Genomic DNA, 15,633 nt, shown 5'->3' with positions numbered 1-15,633 from the left:
TTATTTTGCCTAACAGAGAACATAAAGCCAGAAAGAATTTGAAAACAGTTACCCAAAGGATTTACATTAAATGAAGGTATGATTTGGTATTAGCAAGGCCAAGAATCTGTATGTTATTAAGTACAATAATATGACCTTGATTGAAAAAAGATACATTGTAATCCACTGCATAGAAATAGTAAATGGAAAGCAAAGTTAAGTAACTTTTAGATCAGGTTTAAAGCATACTTTACGTGTGTTGAAATGTATTTTTTAGAAATTCATTGAGTTTAGGGAAATTCAGATGCAGAAACAGGATTGAAGACGGGAACGTTTTGAAAATAGAGGTTGAGGAGAAATGATCATTTAGGAACATGTAAATAGGTGGTAGATTAGTGTCTTCTGTCCTGTAGTAATATTACAGTGCAGATGAAAGCAGAGGAAGTAATGATATATAATAAAGAATCTGACCTGGCCCAAAGAGAGGTCTGGCCTTTGCCTGCAGCTTCTAGGAGGTAATCTATGTCATACCTCATAGGAATATCTTTGTTTAGGGTGAGAGCCAGTCACAATGGATTTTAGGGTGGGGCTGGCCACACCTGGCAGTCTTAGCCATGCCAGAAAAACCATATGATTTAGAGCAAGGGGCACTGAGTCAGCTGGGATCAGTCCACCTGGCAGCTGAGATCAACCACCCAGGTAATCACTCAGTCATACCCGTGTAATAGAGCCTCTATAAAATCTTTGAATGCTGAAGTTCGGGCGGGTTTCCCTGGTTGGCAATACTCGAGGCATATTATCATACACTGGTACAGGAAAAGTAACACATCTTGCCTCCAGGGGGAGAAGACACCAGAAGCTATGACTTTGGAACCCTCTGTGACTTCATCCTATGTGCTTCGCTTGGCTGATTTTAATCCATATTCTTTCCCTGTGATAAACCATAACCATGAGTATAACAGCTTTCCTTGAGTTCTGCGAATTATTCTAGTGAATTATCAGACCTGAGGGTGGTTTTCAGACAGACCTCCCCGCTCTAGATTTATACTCAGGGTCTTGTCTTGTAGAGCACTGTACCCTCTAGTCTTTGCAGTTTGGCTGTCTCCAGGCAACTGACCTGAAGACAGGCTGTAGCCCTGACACCTAGTGGCAAAATCTTAAGAGCTGTGAGATTAATACAGATCTGTCTCAAATGGAAAGCAGTTGCGATCATTGTAATTTTAGCAATAAACAGCCCTGGTTTTCATTAATCAGATCTTTATCCGTTAAACTATTAATTGAGCCAATATATACAATGAACATGATCATATTTATCCTTATAACGAGTCTAAGGGATATTTGCTGCTCTGATACAAATTCACTGCTGACGTCAAACTCTTAAAATTACAAAACTCAGAAGTTGCTTAAACACGTAGGCAACTAAGAAATAGGACAAGTCTGTTTCCTTAATTGTGGCATGCTTTATAGTTCTTTCTTTCTTTGCATATAGCCTTCCCAGCATTGGTAAGTATTTCATAATACTGGACAGTTACACTTTTTAAAAGAGGTCTGGCCAGTTACAATGTTGGGAAGATTTCAGTGTCATGGTTACTTTGCAATTGAGTGTAACAATTTTGGCCTTGGTTGTTGACTGGGCCTTGAGAATCTCTGATTGTTTCTTAAGAAAGTTTTAAATTCTATTCAGAAGTTCTCTTTTGGTCCTTATGGCTTCCAGGAAGAACATGGTTTCTAGGCTCAGCAGTTTTTGCTTCCTGGCTTACTCTGGTCTGGTTGTGTCTACAGTCAAATAAACGTCCTCAGTTTATCTGATGGTCACAGGTAGTGGCTGAAGAAGAGGAGTATGAGTTTGTTTTCTTACAAAGGTAAATATGTTTTCTCAAATTATGGTCATTTCTATAAAACTATCAATATTGGGAAATGAGCAAATTCTGAGAAACCCCAAGGAAGAAAAGCCTTTTTCTAGCAGCCCTGGTTTTTTGGGAAACCTTTAAGTAACTTGTATATATTTTAAAGAAAAATAATCTTTTAAAAGACTGTACAAATAATTTTTAAAGACTCCTTCCTGAATTATTTACTTAAATATAATTTTAGGGTAATTTAAATCTTTATATCCTCCCTACATAGTATGAGCATTTTCCCCCTAATGAATTAGGAAGGAAACTGATAAAATTTATGATACTTAATATTATGACTAGCAAATAAGGGTAAATTGATGAAATTTTTAAATTCAGACTTTTATTTGTGGCTAATATTCTACTGATATTTTGTGTATTTCTTTCTTATATTAAAAAAAGAAATTTCCCCCACACAGTATCAACACTAGGGAAAGAAACAGAAACAGCTCTTAAGCCACCGGACAATTTGTTTTAACATATGAGAGAACAGTCCTATTTTATTAATCCTATAACAGGATTTCCTCTTATCTGTTCTTCATGCTTATTTGCTGTCTTTTAATATCTGTCCTCACATTTAAAAAGTTTCAAGGATTAGATTAAGGGCCTAAAGTTTAAAATCACTGGAGACTTGACTGAATTAAAGTGTCTGCACTTCAGGGTGGGGGTGGACAGAGCTCAAATACCTACAACTAATATTTGCACTTAGGAAAACAATGCACACGCGTGAGGGATGTAAACTAAAACTCCCAAGCTTTATTCAACAGAGATAACACAAAATTCAAAGATTGCAGTACCAGAGTTATTTAAAGCCATGTCAGCTTTAAAAAAATGAAGATGGTTTCGGATTAAAAGGAATTAATCAATTGAACATTAAAACTGTATAAAAAAAAGGCAGCGTTTGCACATGGGTTAGTAACTGTAATAATATTGCTCTTCTGTCCAAACCACCAGAAGATTTTATTAACATACATGACAATAATTTGACCTTGACAGGAGATAAATATGATGTAATGGTGTTTTCCTCTCTGTATCTTTTTTCCATGCTTTTTGGGAAAATGAAAGCTTTTAATCTAACTGATTTCAAGCATGAACTTTTGAACCAGATTACCTATTAAGTCCTGCCTTCACTACTTATTAGCTGTGTGATTTTAGGGAAGATATTTAGCCTCTCCTCATTTTCCTCATCTGTACAATAAAAGTATACCTAATTCATAAAATTATATCCATGAGTGAATACATGTACAGCACTTAGAAGCATATCTCTCATGCAGTGCTAAATAACTGCAGGGGTCAGAATTTTGGAAATTTGGCAAAGGGTACACTGTTCAAAAAACAGAAATAATCCAAAAAAGCACTTAAGTTTATCAAGCATTTGGCCTTTTTTAAAGATTGGTAGGAGTGAGCATCCTGTGCAATTATTTTTTTTTAACCAAAGAGTCCTTGTCTTACAGAAAACTAAAAATGATACTCTTGAAAGCTTACCATCTCCCTGTAACTTTTACTATTAAGAGTTCTCCTTTAGAGTGTTAAATTTTTTAATATGCCTGGATCCTGACTTTCTCTGTCCTGGCTTATACTGGCCCTGCTGCTTTCTACAGCATCCAGACACCAGGATGATTATACAACAGCAAAGAAAGATGACAGAGGTACAGAGGGCCACTGGAGCCAGCCACATCTTTGAAGTCACAGATGCCCATTCAGGTGTCATGTCTTCATTCTCACATGTGTGGTTTCTGCTGTTGGACCCCTTGGTTTTGTTTAGTAATTGCTTGCTACTGTTGACTTGGGATGGAATAGGCCTATGAAAAAGTTTTGTGTCTATGGGAACAAAGAAAGGAGAAATAGTCTTGTTATCTGGGTTATTGATGAAATCAGTGCTGTGTGACACCATATTTAACTCTGTGGTAATGGAGTCATTCAGGGAAACGAGTCTTGCCCAGGAATCTGTGGTTAATTCCTTGGAATACCTGGTATTGTTTGTGTTGACAAACAAATCTTGATGTGGGGTTGATGATGGTGCCTCTGTTGATGGTAGCATTTGGTTTATCACAGTAGTTTGTTGTTTATCTAAATGTGTAGTTTTTAAAATCCTTAGTCTGTCCCATGTGTTAGATGAAGAACGGGTATTTAGATATGTGGGAGGTGATTGTTCAAAAATCAGCAAATCTGGATCTATACCTGAAAGATAAATAAGGCATCATTCATTTTATTTTTTATTTCAAGGAGAGAACTTAAAAGAACAGATTGGAGAAGTCTTGGGTTTGCCAGTGAGTTAGTGAAATAAGCTTAAGTTCAAATTCTATTGCATACTTCTAAAAAGGCTTAGAAACATACTGACCACATTTGAACTTACCTTAACTTTCTAGAACACTTTCTGTTATAAACAACTTTGGCTACAACATAGAGGATTCTTTGTGTCCGCTGGGCTTTTGGGTAACAATAGCCAATGTTAGTGCAAGAATTGCAAAAGATAGTAACCATTTGAGATATATAGCATCTTAAAGTTCTAAAAAATGAATAATACAGAAGTGTAACTGTATTCAAAATCATGAGCAAAGCCCTCCGTCTCCTCCCTTCCCAGTCCCTGGGGGTCCTGACTTTGTCTTCACTATTTTCTCTCTTGTAAAGGAACTCCTTTCCCTCTGACTTCAGACACGTGCAGATATTGCTCCATCTGTAAAGGGGAAGAAAAAACCTCTCAACAGCTTTTCAATTGTCTCTCCTGTCAGTTTCTGTCTCTCTCCCTCTCTCCTTCTAGACACACCAACATCCATTTCCTTTCTTTGTTGTTTGCCTTCTGCCATCTTGTTCCATCCTTGCTATATTCTGTCAGAATTATGTTTCTGAGGTAATCAGTAGTTTCCATATTTCCTGATCAGCCTCATTGCTTTGACTTCTCTTTTATCCTCAGTCCTGCTGGCCATCCTTTCCTTAAAATTCCCCCTCTGTAACTCCCTGGAACACAGACTCTCTTGGCACTTTACCTCAGACTGCCTGCTTCTCATTTTTTTCTTTCTTTAGCTCGTTCTCTCCTTGATCCAGACTGGTTGTGTGCTTTCCACAATCTTTAGTCCTTTGTCTTCTGCTGAATTTTCCCTTCATCTCACCCATTCACCACACACACATGAGTATCCTCATCAACTGTCACCACCTACATCGGTGACACTGAAATCCACATGACCAGTTATTTCCTCTTTCTTGGTCTCCGGTCTCATTTCTCCTGTGCTCTCCTGAGGGTCCTGACATCTCATGTCATCACTGAACATTCACAAAGCCAAAATCCTTTTGTCTGGCTCTCTGTCTCTTTCAGTGACCTCACCAATTTCCCTCATCCATGCTGGAATCTGTATGTGTGCAGAGGAATCGTTGACTCCTCTCTCTTCTTTTCCTTCATCCAAGAAGTAACTAGGTCCTATCCAGTTCCCTCCCAAAGTGCTGGTAGTCATCCCTCCTCTTCATTTGCAGTTATGGTCACCTTCTCCAGATCTAATGCCTCCCTGACTAGATATTCTAATTTGCATCCCACATATAATTTTCCTAGACTAAAGACAACCACACTCATCACTTTAATGATGGCATTTTCTCATTAAATGCCTTTGTTGGTTCTCTATTGCTGACAAAGTCAAACCAAAATACTGCTCTGTCCAAAGCCCTTTTGTAACCTGGCCTACCCTATCTTACCCAGATTTTCATTGCAACCCCAAAAGTGCCCCTTTTGTAGCCAGACCTGTTTTCTTACTTTCCAGCGGTGTGACACAGAACTCCTTATCTTGCCTCTGCCAGGCCTCTTCCACAAAGCTGCCTCTGAATTTTGCTTTCTTTAGTCTCCTCTTCTTTTGAGTGCTTGTACTTGAGGCAGTATCACACACTTTGGTATTCAATTACACATTCTACACTAATTGTGAGATTTGTCACAGCAACTAGATTGTAAGAAATTCGAGGGCAGAGATATGGCTGCCATCTTCTGCAGTGCTGCTCCCAGCCTGAATTAGATGTTCAGGAAGTACAAATCGATAACGAAATTTATCACCTTTGTATTTGGATGGCAAAAATCTATTCTTTCGGTGCGCCTGGGTGGCTCAGTTGGTTAAGCGACTGCCTTCGGCTGGGGTCATGGTCCCAGGGTCCTGGGATCGAGCCCTGCATCGGGCTCCCTGCTCGGCGGGAAGCCTGCTTCTCCCTTTCCCACTCACTCTTCTTGTTTTCGCTCTCTCACTGTCTCACTCTGTGTCAAATATATAAATAAAATCTTTAAAAAAAATCTATTCTTTCATGTTTACCAGTTTGCAGCCTGAGTTTATATACATGGGCAAGGGACACTTGAGTGTATTTATCTAAAATAATGGATATCTTGGTTATCTTGGGACCATTGGTATGCTAATGTATGTTTGTAAGTGCATTTCCTTGTCCTTGACATCCATCTTTGTAGAATCCTTGTATGCAGTGTCCATGGACCTCAAAACTTCCATTGAGCATTTTCTTTATTCCTGGTAGCACCCTTAGCCCCCGCAGTAGAAATGCCTTTTTTGGCTCTTGCTGGGGGCTCCTGGAATAAACGTAATGCTTAAGCTCTTCTTCAATCACATACGATTTGTTATCATCTGGAATGAACTCATCATTGCCGAGCATGCCAAACTAAAGCGAATTTACTTTTAGTTTTCTGCCCTGGATGCCCAAACCTTTTCCAGATAGAGATCGCTGGAAAATAATGATTCAGGTTGTTGCCAGCCAGTTTCTAGCGTTATACATCTCTACTAGAGCATTACCAACATTCTTCAACATAAGTACAAAATACTTAAATCATTACCTTCTGTTATGTTGTATAAAATGGCACTGGTTCCGGGCTCTAATATGCAGCTCTCCAGCGTGGGGCAGTGAATATGGAGGCAGTTGACATTGTCATGAATAGGATCATGGTAGAAGACAGCCACGTTACAGGAAACTAAAAGGAAAAGTGCATCTGCAGATGGTTTTGGTTTCTCCCAGCTTGATGAGCTCTGAGTAACTTATATTTCTTTCCCCCAGAACATTGGATTAACAGCAGTATATTGCAGGGCTATGTTCAGACATCTTACAGAACATTGTGAACTACAGTAACTGGTTTCCCTGAATATGGAAAATGCCCTTTTAAAAGAAACTATCCACTGGTTTTCTCTAATCTTTCACACATTCCATTCCACACAGGATTACCTGGAATCATTTTCCAATCCCAGTATTTTATGTTCATGAAAAGTTCAATTGGTTACAGAAGCCCCTCGGGCTTATCAGATTTATAGTTGCAGTGCCCTCTCAGAATGCTAAGGCACTGGAGTTCACCAGAGAAAGAAATACGAAAATAAAGTGACAGATGTTGTAACAAAAGAGGGAGTCATGGGAAGGCAAAAACTGCAATTACTGGGAGAGGCCCAGATGGTGGAAAGGCAGCAGGCCAGGTGAACACTACCCTGATCCTGATTATAGGGGAACACTAGTCCCATGTTGCAAATCACACATCCAATGAAAAGCCTGTTCAGTGTCCTTTAAAGAGGAAGAGAGTCTACTGACAAGGATGTGAGCATTTGGAATTCTAATGGGTAGGGGTACATCACTGATGCCATCCCCCTTCTACCAAATAAGTTTGCTCCATAAAATGGACTATGTTATTTCTGGAAAACCTGAAGTGTGATTTGCTGAGTGCCAGTCTTCAGTCTGTCCTCCCTAAAGTGCAAAACAGGCTTTCCTTCTGCTGCAGTGTAGCAGGGACCATGTGCTGGGAAATATCCATTGACCAAAGGTATCAACTTCTTTAATAAAATAAGATTACAGAGGAATAGCATACAATTACCAGACCTCAGAGTATGCCTAAAGCTGTTGTGGAATTGTGGTTGGCAAAACCTTTGCTGCTTCTGTGTAAGGTTAACTGTGGGGAGCTGCATTCCCCCCCGCCCCGTTACTTCTGGGGCATCCAGGAGAATAAAGAAGAGGGCAGAATTCAATTAATAATACATTGCTAATACATTTTAGATTACAAATGCTTTCCCTAAAGACTGGGCTGTCAAGTTCAAGGGAAAGGACTAAAAAATATTCAAATTTAGACATCTAAATTTTTGATAAGAAAATAGTTGCTGTAAAGAGAGCAATTTTAAAAGATGTTTTATATTCCTCTTTGTGTATACTTTAGAGTTCCTGTTCCGAACAGGTTAGCTATTGCAGGACTGTGGCTTTTTAAAGTTCTGGCTTCCAGCTAAAAACAAAGACGTGTGTTCGTGCCCTTTCTTTTGGAGGAAGAAAACCACAACTTGGAAGCTACAGAGGCTCTAAAATCATGGAATTCTACTGGATGCTTATAGTATCCCTGGAAGTCGAGAGAAAAAAGTTTCCCTGTGATGGACAGTCAGGTAAATTGATGCCATGGGAAAATGCTGAAAGGTATCCCCCCCTCACCCACCTTCCTCAAGGCTTATGGGAATTAGAAGCATCTCTAAGGTGAAAATCTGGATTGGCAACCTTTTCAAAAAGATTTCCCTTTAGGGGCACCTGGGTGGCTCAGTCAGTTAAGCCTCTGCCTTCGGCTCAGGTCATGATCCCAGGGTCCTGGGATCGAGCCCCACATTGGGCTCCCTGCTCAACGGGGAGTCTGCTTCTCCTTTCCCTTTGCCACTCCCCCTGCTTGTGTGCTCTCTTGTGCTCTCTCTTTCAAATAAATAAATTCTTAAAAAAAAATTTCCCTTTAATAAATTAATTGTTCTCTTGTGTGCCTGATTAATTTTTGAGGGCTTAGCCTGGGGCAGCTTCTCACACTGTGGTCGGTTTACACCCTCCGGTAGCCTCAATCTGCATCCCAGAAATCTTCCATGCAGACTTGGATAGGAGGCACTGGCAATTAATAAGTTGGTATCAAACCATGGAAAGAAAGTGTGGAAGAACCAAGAGAATTATTTTAAAGTGTTGTGTTGCTTTTTCTGTTTCTTTCCAAGTAGCTTTAAAATCTTGGAAAAATGAAAAACAAATGAAAGAAGCCTTTAGACAATTGTAACTGGAAATTCTGCAATAATGAAATGTTTTCCTCATTATAAGCCTTGATCATATTACATGGATGATGCTCTGGTTCTGGATTTCGGACAAAAAAATTTGGAATATTTAATATATATATTTCTTTTCTTTATTTTTTGCTATTTGACATATATCTACCTATGTCTTTCAAAACATCAGTCACAATCGAAATTCCTGCTCAGTGCAACCGCATTTGCTCAACACAAGCAAGCACATTTCAAAAATTTGAAATACCAATATCACCAAAAGAACTTTGAAAAGGAAATTATTATAAATATTTTTGAAATCAAATATGCCATATTTGGGGACTATGGAAATATTGTTAGTTAACCATCGAGGAAATAGTAGCACTTTAGTGAAGAGACGAAGATTCTCTGTTACTTGTAGGTTCCACGGCATTCTGGATCATTACCAGATTTGTAAACTGTGCCAGCACTGATCCAAACGCAAAGTCAGTCTCAATCTCTCTCCCGCTCTCCCCCAGCCCCATGTCTCTCCCTCATCTTCCCTAGTCCTGTTCATCTGTTTGTTCACTGGAACCTCTGCCTAGGGCTCCTTACTTAGGTCTTCATTTTATAAGTTTCTCCTGATTTTGCGCAGGCATATCATTAATACTTACCATCCTTCCTAAGGCAGCAGCTCCTGCTGCATTTCTGGCCGGTGCTTTCAGAATAATACTTCAGGAACTGAGCTCCCAGCTTCTGAGACTCCTCCAGGTCAATCAGAAGCCCTGGGAAGCGACGGATCCAACAGTCTCTGTAAAAAATGGTGGGTGAGCAGAGAGAGTCTGAGGTCCGCCCCATGCTTAGGAACAGTATCAAGGCTGTTGCCACCACCACCACATGCATTTCCCTGGTAGAAAGACCGGGCAAGAAGTTCGAGTTCCAGACAGACGCCGAAGCTGACCATCAGGGTTTAGGACAGTTTCTGGAACTTCGAGACTGTTGCTAAGGGACTCTCCTGGAGGGTCACCTTCTAGAAAAATGAAGCCATTCTTTGACTGCATAGTGATTTTTCTTTTGTTTCTTCCCAGCTGAGCCCTAGGTGAACATTTGACTTTCTGATGTTAATGTTGAACATTTTCCAGGCCATTTTGATACACTGTCCCTTATCCTCTTGAAGATACGGATTCTCTCCTCTTTTCTTCTTTTTCTGAAAGTGAATAGTCACAGACACCTCTTACTAAGTAAATATAAAGACAAGTGGAAACCCTAGCCAAGAGTCTTTCTGAGGAAAACAATTAGTCACTTGACGTCAGATAAAGGAAGGATCCATTTCACCAGAAACAAGACATGGTTTTGTAAGGGGCTGATGTATGGTTTCAAAGGAACCTGTGACTGCAGATTTTTTTAAATTGTCTTTTTTTTTTTTTTCCTGTGAATTTAAGTTCTGGTATTTACATTCACCAGAGAACCAGTCTGTGCACAAGTTTAAATTTTTTGTATTTACTAAACTGAACAAAATAACCACAAAAAACCTTGAACGTAAATGAAAACTGAAAATGAAAAAAAAGTTAAATTTTAATTTTGCAGTGATTTTGAAAACATTGAATGTGGATATATGGATCCTGGTCACTTCTTGGAGCCAGGCATTTTTCTTCCCCCCGACCCCCCGCCCCAAAAGGCCAGCCACAGCAAATGAAAAGCATTACAGTGAAAATTGTGAAGAAGTTCAAAATGGGTGCTATCTAATCTGTTTTCTGAGATTCATGTTTGCAAGTTATAAAGGATACTTCTTTGTGAAGCGTATACAAAAAGGCATAGTATCTCTGATTGAAGCAGAAATAGTTGCTAAGAAACGTGTATTAGAGAAATGATGAAATGGTTTTAAATTTCTAAATATTAATAAAATCACTTCAATTGCAATGCCAAAACATTTGAAAAGATACTAAAGGAAGCAAAAATGGCCTCTCACTTTTGTGAAGATTGTCATTTCTTTATCCCATGATGATGTCCAAGATGACAAATTAGTTCAAAGCATGAAACTGTTGCTTTTTTGTACCCATTTTTAGAGCAAGCATAAGTGAAAATCAGGTTTTGGCATAGAGTACAGCTGAACTGCTCTTTTCAAAAAAAAATTTTTTTTAAATGAAGTTTTTTCTAACCTGTGATCTGGGTTTCTTTCATACCTTTTGCACAATGACTCATTCACTTGACACAAAAATGTTAACATTTTTTGAATTCAAAATTCTTTGAATTTTCATTTTCCCACCTGTTTCATAATAATAGCCTATCACATATGCTTTGATTTTTAGACATAATTTAATCATCAATAAGAAGAAAATATTCAAAAGGCTGAATAACTTTAAAAACAAAATATTTTACTTTCTCCTAAGCAAAAATTATAACATGGATTAACTCCTAACCTTGCATAAGCCACATAAAATACACTAAAAATGATAAATATGTTATTCTATTGAACTTCTCATAGAAAGCAAGTTTCAGTTGCTTACATGCAAATAATCAGACTATTCGATCTTCCAAAGGGAAAGGGAAGAGAGGTTTCCTAATGGCAAAGCAAGCAACAGGTGAGGAACAAAAGATTACTCCCTGTTTCTCAATGAGGTTCCATAGAGATTGCAATTAGTTCATGCCCTGCGGACATAAACCGGAAAGTCGGCTTTCTAACCTTCTAACCTCCGTGTTTTTCAATCACAGTAAATGCGTTTCTTTCCTGTGATATATAATTCCTTGAAGTTCTCATGTATCCTGCAGGGATAATGGAACAACCCACAATTGCTTAATCCTTTTGCTGTCAAATGGTGTTCAAGTAAAGATCAAAGTTGCGCTTTAAAGAATCTCCAAGTTCCGATGTAAAAGCATGCTTTAAAATTTTTAAAACAATTTTTTTTTGGTGATTGCATAAACATTCAGTCTGGAAACCAGGAACTTCCTGGAGCCAAGTATTTTGAAAAGGAGAGATACAAACTGGACTGCAGGGGCAGAGGGAGGAATCCACAATGGGCTGAGATTTGTGGCCCAGAAATATCCAGTCTCAAAACTTGTCCAAGTGAGATGAAATTGCAGAAACCAGAAAGCAATTCCAACTCTGAATAAAAAATTGCTATATAGCCTTTGTATAGATTTTATCAAATATTCAGAACCGTTACACTATTGCAATGCAGTGATATATTGTACGTATTTCCAACTGGGTGCTCTTGAGAGGGGTTCACAAATTGGATTCTTACCTTAAAAATCTGTCTTCTCTTCCAAGAGCCTGAATCAGTTGCTCTAGTGTGGGAACCAGAATTCTCCTAATTGTCCCAGGTGATTTACTAAGATGTTTGGAAAACACTGATGTAACGCTGACTGAAAAAAAATAGAAGTTTTGCTTACATGAAGATGCTCAATCTGAATTAAATATAAGCCATTTTAATTTTTTTAAAGATGTATTTATTTGAGAGGGAGAATGCACACATGGGGTGGGCGGGAGAAAGAGGGAGAGGAAAAACAGACTCCCCGCTGAGCGGGGAGCCTGACCTGGGGGGGGGGGTGTAAAGTGGAAGGAGGCTGGATCTCCTGTCCCAACCCAGAGATCATGACCTGAGCTGAAGCCAAAAGTTGGATGTTCAACCCACTGAGAACCACCCAGGCGCCCCTGAGCCATTTTTAAAGAACTGTGCTACTTTATAAACTCATTTAAATTGTCCCATATGCTTTCATGAAAGGAAAATATTTCAGTTTTGCTTGTTGGAAAGGACATAATTTTTAAAATGTTTTGCTTTTTATTAAATTGATGTATATTTCACTTTAAAAATCCAAACTGTACAGAAAAGTACAAAAAGAAATAAAAACTACAGTCCTATAGTCTTTTTTTTTTAAAGATTTTATTTATTTATTTGACAGAAACACAGCGAGAGACGGAACAGAAGTAGGGGGAGTGGGAGAGGGAGAAGCAGGCTTCCTGCCGAGCCCGATATGGGGTTTGATCCCAGGACTCTGGGATCATGACCTGAGCCGGAGGCAGATGCTTAACGACTGAGCCACCCAGAGGCCCCTACAGTCCTATAGTCTTAACACTTTCGTTAACATCCTTCTAGACATCTCTGTAAAAAATAGATACATATATACCATTTTACATACATGGATTCATACTGTTCCAGAAACTGTTTTTTAAAGATTTATTTATTTATTTTAGAGACAGAGAACACAAGTGGGAGGGGCAGAGGGAGAGGGAGCGAGAATCTCAAGCTGACTCCACACTGAGCACGGAACCCACTTGGGGTTCGATCCCATGACCCTGAGATCACGACCTGACCTGAAACCAAGAGTCTGATGCTTAACCGACAGTGCCACCCAGATGCCCCTCCAGAAACTGTTTTTTAAAAATCCAGTGTAAAATTATATTTTTCAGGGTTTCTAAAGAAAGATCTACATGTATATCCAAAGTTGTAATGGCTCTACAGTATTTCATTCTACACATGTACCAAAATTTACTCTGCACTTCAGCTTCCTCAGCTGTAAAACAGAATAAAAAAATATTGTAATCCATGAAAAGCACTGCCAATGGTGCCTGGCATATAATAAACATTCAGTAAATGTTAGCTACTATTACTATTAGACATTATGTGTTCCATTTTTTTATTATTAAAAGCAACACTGTGATAAACATCTTGTACTTAAATATTTTTTTTCATTCTCCGTCATAAGATGTATTTTCCATAAATTCTTAAAGAAACAGCCTATGTCTGACTCCTACTGTAGTCTTTTGTAGAAAGATCATAATATAAAGTGTCTGAAGTGAGTCATAGTACCACAAAGGCCAGTCTTTATTATTCATTGTTCAGTCAATAACAGATCTATAAAATTATACCACCAGTTATATATAAGCAATATTTTCATGAGGCTTAGAAATAATACTTTAGATCTTTTGTAAATGAGTTTATATTGCTTTAACTTTGCATTCCCAGCTGAACAGAAAGCTTACTATGTGAGTTACAAAAGTGATTTGATCTTTTAAGATACTTCCGATCCTAAATGACATTATTATCATATCAGGGCCAAAAAAGCTTACAGGTTCAGTGCCCACTATTGTCAGACTCACACCCCAGATTCCCTGCCTAAGCTAATCTTACTCTGATAATATTATGTGCGTGAATTGCCTTTCTGATGTGCATCGTTCTTTGAGTGTGATTTTTCGGGTCTGTTTTTAGAAGGCAAGAAAATACCAGCCTGAGGCATATCTATGATGTTTGGAAACAAAAGCATCCATTGGTGAAAGAGTCTAAAAGGACAGAGAAGAGACTAAAAGCCTGTTCTTGGCTGACCCACTGAATCTGGCATTGTTGCGAATGGAGGTACAAATAAATCCCAAGTCCAAGCCTCTTTGATGGAGGGTGTGCCCTCCAACAAAATTCCCCCGCTTAAGGCCTAATACGGGAGGTGGTACTACTTTCCTAAAGAGGTTGCTAAATTCTTGGTCACTCCCCACCTAAGAACTTTAGAATGTCTTGACTGTACCCTTATTGAAAACAGAAGTGTGAGAAACTGGTTGAGAATGGAGTTTTATCAGTAATGATTTAAAGGCCAAGTGAAACAAGGCAAAAAGGTAAAAGTTGTTCACAGAGCTAAAAAAAAAAAAAGATGAATGAAGCAGGTCATAGATCCATCCTTGTCTCCTTCCCTTTTCTCAGGGAGGTCAGAATCTACTAGGATTTTTTCCTGTGTCTTTAAAATTTTAGTTCCTTATTCATGGTGTTTTATAAAGAAAATAATGGAGGACAACACCTCACAATAAGGCAGCTAAGTTACCTAGTGAAAAGCACAAATTAACCAAAAAGGTGCTGAACGGATTTCATGCTTTACCAAGACGACTTTCTTCTCTGGTTTTTAACCCTTCCCCCTTCCTAAAGTAAAACGTTAATCAGCATTGTAGGAGGTATCTTGTTTCAAAAAGTGGAAATGTACTTATGAAGAAGGTGTCATTTAACAACTTGCCGTTCAAGAAGACAGCTGAAGCGTGTAATAATGAAAATAAAGCCCAAACACATCTTCTCCCCAAGTTGAGGACTATGATAGAAGAATCTTGGTCTGGGAAAATTTTCAAGGTTTTTTTGTAGGATAAGTGCCTGCTCCCTCCCAATCCTTATCCCCCCATCTACCCAAAGCTAAACTAACAGTATCCCCCTCACCCCCTTCTAAGATTAATTCATATCGCATGAGCAACACGAGGTCCTCATTATTTGGGGTGCGCTTTCTATGCATTTCTTTGCAACGTTCAGTGAGAGAAGATAGGGAAGAAGTAGTCCCTCCTTAAGTCGTCCTCAGCCGGCCGGGGGCATGGGCAGGGGAACACAGAGTGGCAAGAAAAGCCACCTCTGTAGGCCAGTATGACCAAAAGCGGCCAGACCTTCTGCCCAAAGGATCACGTTCGGTCATGGCTGGCCCAACGAAACTGAAGTAACTTAAATTGAGTTGCACTCCTGTCTTTCTTTTAATAGCATAAAGAGGATTAACAGGCCCCAGCAGCAAATACAAGCTCCTCTGCTTCCCGACCCTTTTCATCTGCTGTACTGTGCACCCCAGTGAGCCCTGCAGAACCTGCTGCCATCTGCCTGGACCCTCTTTCTGCAAGATGGCTCCTACACCATGACCATGGCGAAGAATCAGCTCTGGGTGTCACCCGTGTGTGCAGAGACGGCCTATGTGCCTCAGCCCCCCTGGGACACTATGCCGGATTGGGCTAGATGGGCGATCCCAGATGTGGATTTTGACTCCCAGGACCCCAG

At 39.3% G+C, this 15,633-nt stretch overlaps 1 protein-coding gene and 1 long non-coding RNA gene across 2 annotated transcripts; one reads left to right on the top strand and one right to left on the bottom strand.

The window, feature by feature from the left end:
• The first annotated feature begins 623 nt into the window (after positions 1–623).
• Positions 624–15,592, top strand: LOC113921756. Its single transcript, XR_003519786.2, has 5 exons — positions 624–678; positions 1,694–1,841; positions 8,035–8,251; positions 14,059–14,202; positions 15,346–15,592. It is a non-coding gene; the product is annotated as an uncharacterized LOC113921756 (long non-coding RNA).
• Positions 2,679–9,786, bottom strand: MANSC4 (MANSC domain containing 4). Its single transcript, XM_027592941.2, has 3 exons — positions 9,526–9,786; positions 6,682–6,816; positions 2,679–4,052 (listed from the first exon to the last, which is right to left on the bottom strand). Exons 1-3 carry the CDS (start codon positions 9,752–9,754, stop codon positions 3,379–3,381), a joined length of 1,038 nt encoding a protein of 345 aa, XP_027448742.2. The 5' UTR covers positions 9,755–9,786; the 3' UTR covers positions 2,679–3,378.
• Positions 15,593–15,633: the final 41 nt, after the last annotated feature.

The sequence above is a fragment of the Zalophus californianus genome, chromosome 9 (genome assembly GCF_009762305.2).
Source record: "Zalophus californianus isolate mZalCal1 chromosome 9, mZalCal1.pri.v2, whole genome shotgun sequence".
Taxonomy (NCBI): Eukaryota; Metazoa; Chordata; class Mammalia; order Carnivora; family Otariidae; genus Zalophus; species Zalophus californianus.
The sequence above is the reverse complement of the archived record's forward strand: the minus strand, read 5'-3'. Positions and strand labels throughout refer to the sequence as shown.